The sequence below is a fragment of the Ranitomeya imitator genome, chromosome 4, assembly GCF_032444005.1.
Source record: "Ranitomeya imitator isolate aRanImi1 chromosome 4, aRanImi1.pri, whole genome shotgun sequence".
Taxonomy (NCBI): domain Eukaryota; kingdom Metazoa; phylum Chordata; class Amphibia; order Anura; family Dendrobatidae; genus Ranitomeya; species Ranitomeya imitator.
This window is the reverse complement of record NC_091285.1, coordinates 37,687,400-37,703,590: the sequence shown is the minus strand read 5'-3', so window position 1 is coordinate 37,703,590 and position 16,191 is coordinate 37,687,400. Positions and strand designations below refer to the sequence as shown.

Here is a 16,191-nt window from a genome sequence, read left to right as displayed (position 1 = left end):
ATATGCTACGTGGCTGGGCAATATACTACGTGGCTGGGCAATATGCTACGTGGCTGGGCAATATGCTACGTGGCTGGGCAATATGCTACGTGGCTGGGCAATATGCTACGTGGCTGGGCAATATACTACGTGGCTGGGCAATATACTACGTGGCTGGGCAATATGCTACGTGGCTGGGCAATATGCTACGTGGCTGGGCAATATGCTACGTGGCTGGGCAATATGCTACGTGGCTGGGCAATATACTACGTGGCTGGGCAATATGCTACGTGGCTGGGCAATATGCTACGTGGCTGGGCAATATGCTACGTGGCTGGGCAATATGCTACGTGGCTGGGCAATATACTACGTGGCTGGGCAATATGCTACGTGGCTGGGCAATATGCTACGTGGCTGGGCAATATGCTACGTGGCTGGGCAATATGCTACGTGGCTGGGCAATATGCTACGTGGCTGGGCAATATGCTACGTGGCTGGGCAATATGCTACGTGGCTGGGCAATATGCTACGTGGCTGGGCAATATACTACGTGGCTGGGCAATATACTACGTGGCTGGGCAATATACTACGTGGCTGGGCAATATACTACGTGGCTGGGCAATATACGTGGCTGGGCAATATGCTACGTGGCTGGGCAATATGCTACGTGGCTGGGCAATATACTACGTGGCTGGGCAATATACTACGTGGCTGGGCAATATACTACGTGGCTGGGCAATATACTACGTGGCTGGGCAATATACTACGTGGCTGGGCAATATACGTGGCTGGGCAATATGCTACGTGGCTGGGCAATATACTACGTGGCTGGGCAATATACTACGTGACTGGGCAATATACTACGTGACTGGGCAATATACTACGTGGCTGGGCAATATACTACGTGGCTGGGCAATATACTACGTGGCTGGGCAATATGCTACGTGGCTGGGCAATATGCTACGTGGCTGGGCAATATACTACGTGGCTGGGCAATATACTACGTGGCTGGGCAATATACTACGTGGCTGGGCAATATACGTGGCTGGGCAATATGCTACGTGGCTGGGCAATATGCTACGTGGCTGGGCAATATACTACGTGGCTGGGCAATATACTACGTGGCTGGGCAATATACTACGTGGCTGGGCAATATACTACGTGGCTGGGCAATATACGTGGCTGGGCAATATGCTACGTGGCTGGGCAATATGCTACGTGGCTGGGCAATATGCTACGTGGCTGGGCAATATACTACGTGGCTGGGCAATATACTACGTGGACATGCATATTCTAGAATACCCGATGCGTTAGAATCGGGCCACCATCTAGTGTATATATATAGTATATCTCAAAAATATCCCCCCCAAAAAATTTATTACAAAAATATATATATTTTTATTTTATATATTTTATTGGAAAAAAAATGGAAATGTCAGAATTGCACTATTATTTTTTTTCCATCCATCGCACCCCAAAAAAACACAATAAAAATAGATCGACATACATACCCAAAAAATGACCCCAATAAAGACGTCTGGAGACCAAGCCCCCGCACCGCGCCATCGACAGAACTACGCCGCCGTAACGGGGCGACACCAAGCAACGAAGGAAATAATAATGAGATTAATATAGGACTGTAATTAGCAGAGTTCCGCCAGTTATTTCTTTTACCGCCGTCAGCGGACCGCCCGGGAGGATCATACTGTGGGGTCATTTTTACCGCAAAAAAATAAAGGCTGAGAAAAATAAAATAAAAATATTTTTATTATTATTTTTCTCCATTTTGTCTGCTTTCCTGTCCCCAGCACATTATATAGTAATGTGATTGACAGACGTGGGTGGGAACACCGTAACCTGTCCGCATCCTCCATTTTTCCCCTTTAATGAGGAGACGTGCCACTCTCCCACCACATGGGAAGGCCTAACTGCCGGCTGCCCAGGAATGGGACACTTTCTCTTTAAGAACCCTTCTTTTTTTTCCTCTCCTGTCAATCAAATGACTCTCTCTTTTTTCATTGGTCTCCTGTTCCTTTTTTCCCGCCTCTCTTTATGGCCGTCCAGGGTTTCCCGCCCAATATCACAGGGGCACTCTACTTCCCTACAACCACACTAGCTCCGGGTAATTTGCGCCAATCACGCCCCAGCTCTTTCCTTTGTTTCAAGGCCTCTGTTCGCGTCCCGCCCATCCTTATGTATCCTGCATTGCTATAGGCTGCGTGTCGGCACTCACGGAAACCAGTGTGGAATCTTATTAGCTAGCGAACACGTCAGTCATGTGATTACCCCGCCCACTTTGTGTCTGGTAACCAATCGGCTTTTAGGGTTGTAGAGTCGCTCCCAGCGATTGGATAACGCTGATCAGCGGGTTAGGTTGCACACTTGGTATATGTAGCCGGCAGCTGAGCACGCCGTTGCTTGAGCCGACGCGGTGTGAAGTAAACCAAGGCTGTATCGGAGCGCAGAGCCCGCCCCAAGCCGGACGTTCAGCAGGTGAGCCCGCTCCGGGTCCCGTACGTTCCCGTTAGCAGCAGGAGCGATTTGTCGTTCCCGCCGCTTAAAACCGGGCCGCATCCTCTTTCTCCTTGAGCGTCGCGGCCTACGCCATGGCTTCTGCGGCCACTTCCTCGTACCCGCGGCTTCCGCGCAGCTTCGTCTTTTGTGTCGCTCGTGGTCGCGCGTCAAATTGTCGCTCCCCAGGCCTCAGCTAAGGTGGCTGATAACAGAGAACAATAGCCTTTCCGGGGAGTGACAGGGTCGCCATAAATCCCTCCTCTTGTCTCGTGCTGCCGCAGACCCTGTGTGCTGTGAATGGTTTCTCCCACTCCCCCATTTTGTGGGAGAGATTGGTACAGTCCAGGTAGAGCGCTGCGGTACGGTGGCCCATTTGACTCAGGTGACACTTTTATTGGCCCTTGTTCACATCTCCGCTCTGTTTTTCCACTTTTTTGTTCAGGGATCGAAGCAGAAAAGTGAGATTATTGGCAGGACCTGATCAGGGGGTTGGCGAATGCCCAGAACTATTACTAATTTACTGGCAATAACTTTTTTTTTTTTTCCCCCCCCCTAGAAAGGGGTATTCTTAAACTTGGGAAGCTAACCCCTATCCCATGACTAGGACCCCCATACCTTTACCATGTGACGCGCTGCCGCTCCGTTCATTCTTGGACCGGCCGACCGCATTGCTCGGTTATGTTTGGTGGTCTCACCAAGCATGAATGGAGCATGGTCGACCTCTGCGGGACTCGGTGTGAGACCCCCAGCAATCAGTACGTTATTTATTCCCTATTCTTTGAGAATACCCCTTGAGTTATTCCCAAAGCGGGCAACATACTGAGATACTGAGGGTCCGACAATCAATACAGTGGAAGTCCAACAAGCGCACTGCCATGGAAGTCCAACAAGCGCACTGCCACTCCATTCACGATCAGGCTCCGCGGAATAATACTTGATATCGCTGGCGGTCAGACCACCTCCCCCGTGATCAGTCAGTTAGTCCCTATAGCACCTGTCACCTCTTTACATTTGCCTACGTTCCCATTATGAGGTTTTGGAGAGATTTTGAGAAAAATGGAAACTACTTATTTTGTTTAATGGGTGCAGGAAATCAGCAACATCAAAAGCTGATTGTGGCAACGCAGCCTGAAAGGGGTTTTCCAGGATAAAGCCGTATAATCACATAATATCTAATGACGAATCCTTAAAGGGGCGTCCACAGTGTTGGTACATGTAACCGAGCCAATAATCGTTTCTCGTTCCTGATTATCTGCTCATCTAACTGCAGAAAAAAAGAAATTGGACCCCACAGCCAGATATTACACATTGATCTGAGACTAAAGGGAATCCGTCGGTAGGATCGACCCTCGTGTATATGGGGTCACGGGAAGCTGCGATCCAATCTTATTAGAGAAATCCATTTTTTCATCAGTATGTAACTGAGATATTAAAGTGTAACTTGTTTAAATTTTTATTTCATAAATAAAGTGCACATGAACATAAGAAACATAATATTATTATTGCCGAAATCTGTCCCTTTTCTCCTCCTCGACTGTTTGTTCTCAAAATTCTCAATTAATAGGTTAAATCTGTGTTGTGCAGTCGCTCCGTGTTACTGCAGACTTGTGAATCCTGTGGGTTTGCACTGGGACGACTGTCAAGTGACCAAGCATGAGATCTGCAGACTCCTGGCCAGGGCTGTGGAGTCGGAAAGCCAAACCTCCGACTCCTCAATTTCCATGACAGCCCTGTGGACAAGCCCATTCAAGATTTTGATCAATGTATAAAGCCCACTGCCACGTCGGGGGCGTACCTCTGTGTCCCAAATCTGCAGTGCCAGACTAAGGCCGGAGTCACACTTGCGTGTTCAATGCAAAAAACTCGCCTCGATACCTGGCAGTTGGGACCGGAGTGTGCGGCTGATTGTATTTCTATGCAGCCGAACTCTGCGGTGCCGGGTATCGAGAACAGCCTGAATTTGCCCCTTCTAAATGGATGGTAAGGGGGATAGTCTTTTAAAAAAAAAAAAAAAGGCATGTTATCCCCTGTCCATTGCATAGGGACTTCTGTAAATGGCACATTACAGCAATGTTTTACCGATCGTTGGGTAGTCCCACTACATGGCCCCCCACTGATTTCAAGATGGAGGCTCTACATGAGCATCTGTGCATGGCGCAGCTAAAACATACGTCCATCCTTTGCCTGTGTGGTAGTGCCAGAGGTGGCGGCATACAGTGCGGTGTCCGTGCCATACATGGCGACTACAACAGCGGTCACACACTCAACCACCGCACCCTTGAGGTCTCGATGTACTGCAGCGATGAGGAGCAGTGGGCCTGGGGACCTCCGTTTTGTTTCCCCAGGGAACACATTTCCCACCCATCTAGTGGAGATGTGATAAATGTGTATTTAAGAGTCAGAAATTAATATGTTGTGGTGACAAATGGGCACCTAATCTATCTCTTCCATCAGTATGTCTGTGCTGGGGTACATTTTGTAGGAATGGGTACCAGATCAGCGGTGGCCGGGTGGTCTAGTCAGTGGCTTCTACTAAACCGCCCTCCAGATACGAGGCTCTACAGGTTGGGGTGCGCTATATGCGGTCTGTAGAGCAGTAATCACACTGCCATTAAGTGGTTGTGGTCATGTCCTCCATCTGTCAGACAATATGAGCACCTCAAGATGGTGTCACCCAGGTGTTGGGAGGGTATAGAAGGATCATGCATGTCCGTGACCACGTGTGAGGGGGGACAGCTGTGTATGACCATTGTGGTCTATGATTTGGGATTTTGTCTGTTCTACTAATTGTATGGGGAGGGTACATGGACTTTCTCCCCCAGATTGGTCCCACTCTGCTGTCTATGAACATCGTTGACCAGTCTGCCCTGATGTTCATGTGCTCGGCCGGCAATGATGACACTTTTTGGCAATAGTAACACTGCGTCCAACAACACGGTCATCAAAACGAAGGAAACCTCAGCGTCACCCTGGTGGTAGCCCCTACTATAAGCCTGGATGGGTGGTGCAGGGACCCCGGCAGAGTCCTGGCTTGCATTGTGCCGCTTGCTGGCGGCTGTGTTCCTATTGGCCTTGTGGCACTATTAGATCTTTGCCGGCACCACGATGGCCCCATATGTATCAATCGTACAGCTAGTCAGGAAGCCGCTGGCAGCATCATTAACTCTAGATTTGGAACGAGGGAGACTCTTACTAACGTGGTCCTGACCTCAGAAAGGGGTCGTATATTCCACAACATCACCACGTCTCAGACTGGGGGTCTACACCGATCTACGGTTTTCACAGTGTGAATTCAGCCATTCCGGTAGATGCCCCGAACAGTTTGGTGCTGGTAGATGCCGTCCTGTCTGCTTTTACATTGGGTCCGTCCGTGCGGAGCTGTTACTGGAGGCCCCAGTACCTGTTGGAGACGTTGTGACTCCCCTGGTACAGTGTTTGGATTGACAGTCTCCGTTATGTACAGGGGTCCTCCTGGCTCTCCCCACCACTGATGATGTTGGGGGTAGGAGGATCCAGCTCCTGAATTTCAGAGCCGCTCCTTTTCTTCACTGGCAGAGGATCCACTGGTAAAGGAGTCTGGTAGCAACGCTCTCAAGGGAGATTTGGGACCGGTAGCGGTCGGCCGATTGATCGTGCATAGGGGGCTTTAGGCCTCTGTTCAGGGGACCAGGGACAGCGACTCAGTACTGAAGGTGGCTTAATTGAATTGCCCTTGTGTCCTGTCCCGATGTTACCCCTTCCTGGTATTGCCGTTGCCTTGGACGCCCCCATGTGTAGCCGTCCTCTCTTGGTGACTGTTTGGTGCCGCGGTTGCCGGGCTCTTGTGTCCCGTTATCACTTCCTCCTTCTCTCCCGGTCCTCACTGCCTCTGTCTGTGCCCGGCCAGCACTAATGTTTGAGGTTTCCATGCTGACGTCCCATCTGCTTCTTGCACTTGCCATGAATAGAGGCGCTGCCTTCAGTAATGTGAGTACAAGTTATTTCCAGGTGCCATAAATAGCAGCTGCTGAAAATCAAGTTACAGCCGGAGCTGCTAATAACTCTGCCAGCAAGGTTTTTTTTTTTTTTCCTCTATTGTCCCTGCGCATAATATGGGTGGTCATTCTTGTGATAAGGTTCTCCGAAACCCTGGATTCTTGCACCTGTGCCCCCCTCTCCTGTCATATCTGTTAGTACTTGTGTTCTCCAGTCCTGAAGCATGTCTTATAGATGTAGGTTCAGTGCGGTTAGACTTACAGGGGTGCTACCCAAGCGCAGGTAAAACATAACAAATCGCACTATAGTCTCCTTCATTGGGTCCACCGACGAATCTCCACCACAGCGCCTAGTGTCTGACATCGCGTCCAGTACGGCCCCTGCTGAGGCCACTGGCTGCCATGCTATCGAAGTGAGACTTGCGGGTGGACCCAAGGAAGGTGAGTGAGGCTCAGGTTTGAGCATTCTGAAACTTAACTACCACTTTCAATAGTATCAGTCTGTCGCTAGCATGGATGGTAAGAAGAGGCTGAATAGGTTTTTATGTTACAGTCCAAATACGGAAGACCATGTGTGGATTGGACCATGCCGGCCTTCTGATCTGAACCCTACACTAAAGCCTGTGAGGCTGCGTTCGGGGCAAGGCTAGATTCATACGTCCGTGTATCATGGTCTAAGCACGGAGCTGCCGTGGTCCTCCTGACCCAAACTCTTAACTCTTCAGCCTCTTAGATTTTGGGTCTGGAGACTTGTGACCTCTCTGTGCTCCATGATCCAGGCCCATGATACGTGTGGATCTAGTCCAACAAGACGCATGGTGGAACTGACCGTGACTGTCAGCTCTGTGAAGCTGGCCTTCAGGGAGTGCTTCTCAGGGCTGTGGAGTCAGTGTCATGGAAATTGAGTCGGAGGTTTGGCTTATCGACTCCACACCCCTGGACTGCTTCAAGGACTTTCAAGGGGTTGAAGAGCAACTGGCTGACTGGCAGAAGAGTCTGACCCCACAGATGTAATAATGCCCCCATCACCAAGGACAGGCCATCAGGGTTGACTATCTCTAGAAAGGGCTTTTCTCATGATTTGTACAGAGGCAGTATAATGCTCTCATCATGTGTATGCAGAGCTCTTTTAATCATCAGACTCTGCCTTCCGGATTCCTGATTGAAGCCAGTCTGGGGATCGTCACCTAGTGTGTTACCCATAGAGCAGTGAAGCTGCACTTTTCTCATATATTGGAGGTGACCCTCTACTTGCCTTGATGTCCCCATTGTAGTTTTCTGATATGTAGGGTGCAGTAAGAATTTTCAGTTTTTCTATAAATGTCCCTTTTGTGGATTATACAGTTTGCATTACAGAAACCTCGTGCTATCCTGTGATGTAAACATAAATTGATCCCTTAGTTTTATTTTGGCCACATTTTATTATAGTAGTTCCTGCTGGGATGTAGCCTGGTGTCGGGGTACAAGTCCCCGTGGTGCTGGACTGTATCTTCTCCAGCTTTGTTTGCTATGTACTTGCCATGTTGCTTAGCAGCTGTTCTTTGTGGTCGCTGGGTGTGTAAGGTCTGAGCGTTATAGGTGGAGGAATGTCACCGTCTGTATCCACCGCACAGGAGCCTGCGCCCAGGTAATGGGTGGCCTCCATGTCCTATCTGCCAGACGTTCACTTCAGTCAGAAATTATTCCTCTGCTTGATAGTCGCTTTTCTGTTGATAGTCGCTTTCCTGTATCTGCAAGGAGCTTTGGAATCGCACTCTAAAATTCTTGATAAAGTCTGGCTTGAACTTCTGCTTGTGGTCACGGGCAGCCGGTGACGCGTTGGTGATTTATCGCCGTCTTCCTGATCATAGATTGTGTATGTGCAGATGACACAGGGACATCATCCACTTAGATCGAACTGCACCATTATAAAAGTTGTATAAAGGCTTCTTCATTTTCATAGAGAAGGGTTAGCATGCTGGATAATGGTGTTCAGAAATATCAACCATTTTCTTTGCAGAAGCCAAAACCCATTAATCTGAATGACCGCCCCGTAAGGCTACATGCCGCGAGTCTGGACCATGAGCGCAATCATTGTAGACTGATGAGATTTGGTGATGAGCTATGTGATCCACGTTGCTCAGTCCGGTCGTCACTTCTGAGCCTGGCTGCCATGTCGAGTGACTCAATCTTGGATGGTGACTCGACCTGGGCTATTTTTTTGGGGGGGTTGAGGTCCGCCTTATGGTAGATAAGGCTCAAAGATTAATGCCGGGCAAACAGGCGGACTATGTAATGTGTATGCAGGACATTGACGGACCAGTCTGTTGGGCTTCATCATGCCAAGTCCTTCTGAATTTTGTTTGGGCTAATTTTTGTTCTTTCTCTTCAGATTTCAGTTGACCAAAGAAATGGTGATGGAGAAGCCAAGTCCCCTGCTTGTCGGGCGGGAGTTTGTGAGGCAGTATTACACCCTGCTTAACCAGGCACCAGACTTCCTGCACAGGTAAGACGTCTGCACCAATATGGACGCCTCCAGGTTCCTTGTGAGGACCCACAGTATAATGACCAAGTTTTGTCCAGGAGGCCATATTGTAAAGTCGAAGTGCAGAGATGGGCGTGCGCTATATTCCTCTTACGTCTCCTTTTCATTTATTCTTGTGCCATCTTCCGTGCACGGAGGGGCGTACTTAGTGAGGCTCTGGGTGACCTAACAGAGGAAAGTTGCTCCTCATGTTATGGGGGGGTTTTTACAGGGCATCGGCCACCTGATTAGTTATTACTACACGAGACTCTTCCCAAAGCGTAAAATAACCCGCACGTCCATTGGTGACCGTCATTGCGGCCTCTGGCCTGAGCCTCGGTAATTTGCATGTTGTATTTCATAGTAGTCTTCATTTTCGTTTTTTTTGTCCTCCTAGGTTCTACGGCAAAAGTTCTTCCTATGTTCATGGTGGCTTAGACGGCAATGGAAAACCAGTCGATGCTGTATATGGGCAAACTGTAAGTTTTAGTTTTCGTTTAACACGCTCGCGCTCCTTTTTTTTTTTGGTGACCTGCAAGCTAATGTGTGCCCTCTCCTGTAGGATATCCACAAGAAAGTAATGTCCTTGAATTTCAAGGATTGCCGAACAAAAATCCGGCACGTTGATGCCCATGCCACTCTGAATGATGGGGTTGTGGTACAAGTGATGGGTGAGCTTTCCAACAACAGGCAACCCATGCGGCGCTTCATGCAGACCTTCGTGTTGGCACCGGAGGTAGGTCATCATTTCTGTAGGATTATCCCTAGGGTTCCCCACTGATAACGGAGGGTCTGGAGTCCCCCATTTCACTGGCTATGACCATTGCTGCTATATTGAAATTCTATGAGACTTATGGAGATGGCAAAGTACTGTACTCGGTTGTCTGTCGGTGCCATAGACAATGAATCATTCAGCTAGACCCCCTTCTTGGGGTAAATTCACACTACAGATTTTGTTGCAGATATTCCTATGACCGTTCATCCGAATGGGATCTATCACTTCCTCTTCAGAATTCCCTGCTCCTTTCTGACTATATATCCCATCATCCCTTGTGCTTGGCTACAAGGCAGCAGTGAGCACAGACCTGGAATACCACCTTCACTCCTCCCCTAGCATCACAATCTCCTGTGCTGGACCCTGTTACAGGGAATAGAAGTAACGCACAAAGCACCAGAACAGTAGCCCTGATAGATGATCCCCTACTCCCGATCACTGTCAGACAGATGTTGGGGAGAAAGACGAATGTATTAGTGCAGCAGGGTGTATATTCATCACACAGGATATAGAGGTCTGCTATATACATACAGATGCCAGGGAGAGCTGTGTCTGCGCCCACATGCGCAGTGAGCTCTGCTGAATAGAGCCCCGCCCACATGCGCAGTGAGCTCTGCTGAATAGAGCCCCGCCCACATGCGCAGTGAGCTCTGATGAATAGGCCCGCCCACATGCGCAGTGAGCTCTGATGAATAGACCACGCCCACATGCGCTGTGAGCTCTGCTGAATAGAGCCCCGCCCACATGCCCAGTGAGCTCTGCTGAATAGAGCCCCGGCCACCATCAGATTCCAGAGCCAGGAAGTAGCTGACTGACCTCGCAGGAAGTCAGGGGGATTCTCTGCCAGAGATCATGTGACGAGGAGGATTTCAGAAAACTAGGTATTAAAGGGCTTATCTATGTACTTAATTCACATGAAAGGGACTTTAAAAGTGGTGTCCAACCCCTTTAACAAATCTGGTTTTAAAAATGTGTAGTATTCCTTTAAGAACTGTGAGTTCTAACTAACTTTTTTTTTTTTTTTCTCCTGGTTTTTAGGGCTCTGTGGCAAATAAGTTTTATGTCCATAACGACATATTCCGTTACCAAGATGAAGTTTTTGGTGACTCTGACACAGAACCTCCTGAAGGTATGTATGCATTCAATTTGATTTCTTATTTCTGCACCTCCACAGCATAAATGGGTTTTATAATAAACAGAACTATTTCCCGCACATATGGATTCCAGAGTCGTCTTCTGTTTTACCAATGTGGGTTTGCTATAAATGACAATTGCCCTTTAAATGATACTGTGACAATAAGTAACGCCGTGGGAAGATCACCGCTACAGAATGGTGTGTTACAAGGCATCAAAACAAGAGGGAGTGGTTGTTTTTTGTTTTTGTTTTCTTCAACGGTCAAAAAGTCTGTTTTTTTTTTTTTTGTTTAATTTTTTTTCTTCTTTTTTTAAGAATCCGATGAGGACGTAGATGAGCCTGAGGAAAGGCCACAAACTCCAGAAGTAGTTGCCACAGATGACAGCGCATACTACGATCAGACCGGGAAGTAAGTAACATTCCTCTGCTTCTGTCGGCCGGCAGGACTGGAAATCTTGTCCTAAACGACTATTAGTTCCTGTAATTTTAGTAGCAATGACTTGGATGAGCCACTGGAAGAGCAGATCGTAGAGGCGGAACCCGAGCCAGAGCCTGAACCGGAGCAAGATCCGGAGCCAGAGCTGACGGAAGAAAAATGTGAACAAGCCGTGTCTGAGGATCCTGCTCCAGAAGAGGAAGAAGTGGTGGAGAAGAGCCTGTCTCCTCTTCCTGCAGATCCCGCACCGGCCGTACAAGAAGACTCCAAGGTAAGTGGCCTGAGAAGGAGTCGGATCACCAACATGGTGAGGTCTTGTGGTTTTCCAATAATCCTATTTAAATTTTTTTTTTTTCTGTTTTTATTAGGCTTTCTCATGGGCATCTGTAACAAGCAAAAATCTCCCACCCAGTGGGGCTGTCCCAGTGTCAGGAATACCCCCACATGTTGTCAAAGTACAGCCATCACAGGTAGGCAGTGTGTCCATAACTCTTCTCCCTGCCCACGTTTCTCTATCTAAGGGCCTAGTCACCTGGTAGTGACCACAGTGGTGGTATAAGTTTTTTCCTTCATGTATGACTTTAGCCCCGGCCTGAAGTTAAGTCTGAAAACCAGACGTCACAGAGACCTCCACAGAGAGATCAAAGAGTCAGAGAACAGAGGACAACAACGGCTCCTCCACGGGGAGGACCAAGGCCTGGTGAGTGTACAGAGTAATGACCATGGGGGTTGTAAGAACAGCATAAAAGCAGCAGGTACTGTGATGTGTATATGCTGTCAGTCAGCGCCAGTGCGCCCTCGCTGCTCTGTGCTGCGCACAATTAGGAATTCCTCCAGGCAGCCCCGCATGACTGGGAGCTGGTGGCTATCGCTAGAAATGGTTTTCTCCCAGGTCCCGTACTGCGGCATGACGCTATTATCCTGCAAATTGGCTCTAGATGTGCAGGATAATGGCATTATCGGGCATGGTGAATTCCCTTTAAATTGGTGGTGGATGCCAGTATTGTCAGATTATGGTGAGAAGAAGCAACACAAGTGCTACTGTGCCAAAAAAAGGAAATAAAAAAAAAGTAGCATAATTCATGGAGTAGCACGGGTGTACGTACACAGCTGTAATCTGTTGATGGCGTAATCCTGTGTATTTGCCCTGTCGCTAATTTTGTGTCAGGGTTCACTATGGAGGCTATAGCTTCCTTGTACACCATTAACCCCCTAATTCGTAATATGGACTTATTATTTTTTTTTTTTTTATGATTTCCCTTCAGTGCGAGAAGGCGAGCAGGGAGAATTGGAAACCCGGCGCATGAACAGGTATCCGGACAGCCATCAGTTGTTCGTGGGCAATCTGCCGCATGACGTAGACAGAAACGAGCTCAGGGAGTTCTTCCAGAGTAAGTTTGTGCAGACTCCTCCTGTATTCTCTCGCTGGGATGTAATTTATTAGCGATGATGCCACCATTTTTCCTCCTTTTTTTCCTTTCAGCTTACGGCACTGTTGTTGAGCTACGTATTAACAGCGGCGGAAAGCTTCCCAACTTTGGCTTTGTGGTGTTTGATGATGCAGAACCAGTGCAGAAGATCCTCGGCAGCAGAGTAAGTGTCATTATATGGTTTAACGCCTTCAAGCACAATCATGGAGCAGGCTCAGGAGCTGAGCTTGCACCACACAGGACAGGTTCTGGCTGTGGTTTACAGTCAGCACCTGTCTCTGACAGCAGTGCTGGATGTTAGTTTTTTTTTAAAGGGAACCTGTTAACTCCAGAAATGCTATAGTTGTAATCTGCGGATAAATGTAGCTTCAATTACATGCGGCTGGCTTTAGGGAGAAAACTAATTTAGATTTCTCTCTGCAGCCGCTTGCTTCTAGTCATCAGGGTGGTGCAGGGGGCTGTTAGACACTGCTCGCTATACAGTGAGTGTGCTGTATTCTCTCCTCGGCACATTCACAGTCAGTGACGGGAGGGAGTATGAGTCGCTGCAGAGAGAATATAACTTTTTTTTTTTTTTCTCTCATAACCTGATGGTAAATTGTTTTTGGTGACCGGTTTCCCTTAAGGGGAACCTGTCACCCCCAAAATCGAAGGTGAGCTAAGCCCACCAAAATCAGGGGCTTATTTACAGCATTCTGGAATGCTGTAGATAAGCCCCTGATGTATCCTAAAAGATGAGAAAAAGAGGTTAGATTATACTCATCCAGGGGCGATCCCTGTCCGATGGGCGTCATGGTCCAGTCTGGGGCCTCCTATCTTGATAGGATGACGTCCTCTTCTTGTCTTCACGCTCTGGCGCAGGCGTACTTATCTGCAAAGTACTGCAGTGCGCATGCGCCGTGAAAGGTCATACAGGCCCTGCGCACTGCAGTACTTTGCTCTGCCCTCAACAGGGCAGACAGAGTATGCCTGCATCGGAGCTGCAGCGTGAAGACAAGAGGACGTCATCGTAAGAAGATGGGAGGCCCCGGACTGGACCGCGACACCCACTGGACCAGAACCGGACCAGGACCGCCCCTGGGTGAGTATAATATAACCTCTTTTTCTCATCTTTCAGGATACATCGGGGGCTTATCTACAGCATCACAGAATGCTTGTAGATGAGCCCCTGATGCTGGTGGGCTTAGCTCACCTTTGATTTTGGGGGTGACAGGTTCCCTTTAACCGGTCAAAAATTACGTGCAGTACGTAAGTGGTGCTGTCTGTTGGCTCGCCAGTCTGCTAGCTCCTGGGCTTCAAAGATGGTTTTCCTCAAAAACTGCAGTTGGCTTTAGAAACGATCGCAGTCACCGCTGCCGCCAATCCGCAGAGACTGGAGCAGAGGTGGCGAGTAGCCGCTGGACTAGGAGAGCGGACGGAGTTCTATTTATTTTAAGAACCACTGTTCTGAATGTGGAAAACCACTATGTCGAATTGTTTGGCCACATTAACACGTTTCTTTTTGTCCCGCGGGTTCTCCCGCAGCGGATTTAATAAATCTGCAGGGCAAACCCGCTGTGGTTATCCCTGCAGATTTATCGCGGTTTGTCCTGCGGGTTTCGCTGCGGGATTTACCCCTACTATTGATGCTGCATATGCAGCAATATGCAGCATCAATAGTAGTGTTAGTAGTGATCTCCTGGGCGCTGCAGGCGGCAGTCCGGTTCCATAGATGCTGTGCGACCAGGACCTTCGGTGACGTCACGGTCATGTGACCGCGACGTCACCGAAGGTCCTGGTCGCATAGCAAACCTGAGACCGGACGGCTGCGTGCAGCGCTGAGACTTCCGAGGGTGAGTATACATGATTTTTTATTTTAATTTTTTTTTTTTAATACAAATATGGTTCCCGGGGCCTGGAGGAGAGTCTCCTCCACCCTGGGTATAACCCGCACATTATCCGCGTTACTTCCCGCATGGTGGGCACAGCCCCATGCGGGAAGTAAGCGGATCAATGCATTTCTATGGGTGCAGAATTGCTGCGATTCTGCACAAAGAAGTGACATGGTCCTTCTTTTTTTCCCGCAGCAATTCAGCGCGTTTTTTTTTCGGGTTTTTCCGCATCATGTGCACTGCGGTTTCTGTTTTCCATAGGGTAACATTGTACTGTACCCTGCATGGAAAACAGCTGTGGACCCGCAGCGGCAAAATCGCCGCAGTTCCGCAGTAAAAACCGCATAGTGTGAACATGGCCTTTGGGTGAAATTGAAGCAATGGTCTGAATTGTTCTGTTTAATTTATCCACGCAGCCCATCATGTTCCGTGGAGATGTCCGCCTAAACGTGGAAGAGAAGAAGACCCGGGCGGCCAGAGAGGGTGACCGTCGTGGAGAAAGGCCCCGTGGCCCTGGAGGACCACGTGGAGGTCTTGGAGGCGGTCTGAGGGGACCACCACGCGGTGCAATGTCACAGAAGCCTGGTTTTGGGGCTGGAAGGGGTATTCAAGGTCCACGCCAGTGATTTTGTTTGTTTGTTTTTTTCTTTGTTTTTTTTCTTTTGAGTGGCTTCTAAACATCAAATTTGGGTACAGCCCTCTTCTGTCCTGCAGCCTTCTGAAACTTGGGTCTTGGATGTCCTGGCAACGTGTCCCAATGTGACGGACTGCTACACTTCACATCTCCCATCCCAATTGTGTTGCAATTTACAGATTTTTTTTTTTTTTTTTTTTTTCTTCCCCTTTCCCTTCTTGGTCCTCTTCCAGAATTTGTTGGACAATTTCTTTTTTAGGGGATTAAAGGAAAATCAAGTATAATCCTGTTTTTCAGGAGTCAAATTTAACGGAACATTTCCCTGATTTTAGGCAAATCCGCAGTGTGATTTTTGAACACTGGTCTAGCATCTGGGGTTTTCTGACTGATGGCAGATTTGACACTTTACTCAATGCCCTTTGTAGAAAAGGCTTAGCCCTTGGCACAGTATTCGGGTGTTGAGAGTAGTATATATCCTTTTGAAGCTGTGAGTAGTGATGAAGACGCGAGCGGCCGCTTCCAATCTCCATCCGTGCTGTTTTACTTCAGAATAAAGGGTGATCATTGGAATTTTCTGTACTAACATTTATTTTTTTTTTTTTTTTTATCTACGTCGTCATCCTGGAAAATAAAACAAAAATTTACAGAAACTGCTGGTTTTTACCACTCAAATTTTGGATCATGGGATGGGTTTTAAATGTCTAGCTACTTGACTTTTAAAACACATTTTGGATTTGTGAATATTTTTTTTTTTTTTTTTTTATAGGGAATTTTTTTTTTTTTCTTCCATGGTTTTTAGTTTGTATTTGTAAAAAAAAAAACAAAAATTTCAAAAGAGCAAAATTGTTGTGCCTTCTATTTATCTCTCATTCCAGTCTCGGCAAGTAATTAAAAGAAATGCATTAAAAAAAAAAAAACCTGACGTCTGTATTAACAATCC

The 16,191-nt window shown here is 48.0% G+C and overlaps 1 protein-coding gene across 5 annotated transcripts in view; it reads left to right on the top strand.

Moving 5' to 3' along the window:
- The window catches only part of G3BP1 (G3BP stress granule assembly factor 1), a 22,654-nt gene extending 6,463 nt beyond the window's left edge, over window positions 1-16,191 (top strand). Inside the window, exons 1-12 of one of the 5 annotated variants that reach the window (XM_069763539.1) lie at window positions 2,342-2,472; window positions 8,839-8,952; window positions 9,368-9,449; window positions 9,533-9,706; window positions 10,784-10,874; window positions 11,196-11,289; window positions 11,371-11,587; window positions 11,685-11,786; window positions 11,902-12,016; window positions 12,582-12,707; window positions 12,800-12,909; window positions 15,034-16,191. In XM_069763539.1, the coding sequence (XP_069619640.1) occupies window positions 8,858-8,952; window positions 9,368-9,449; window positions 9,533-9,706; window positions 10,784-10,874; window positions 11,196-11,289; window positions 11,371-11,587; window positions 11,685-11,786; window positions 11,902-12,016; window positions 12,582-12,707; window positions 12,800-12,909; window positions 15,034-15,243 (1,416 nt within the window). In that variant the 5' untranslated portion in view covers window positions 2,342-2,472; window positions 8,839-8,857 and the 3' untranslated portion in view covers window positions 15,244-16,191. Of the gene's footprint in view, window positions 1-2,341; window positions 2,473-8,838; window positions 8,953-9,367; window positions 9,450-9,532; window positions 9,707-10,783; window positions 10,875-11,195; window positions 11,290-11,355; window positions 11,588-11,684; window positions 11,787-11,901; window positions 12,017-12,581; window positions 12,708-12,799; window positions 12,910-15,033 lie in introns of those variants that run through there. The other 4 variants (XM_069763538.1, XM_069763536.1, XM_069763535.1 and 1 more) reach the window with 4 other exon arrangements.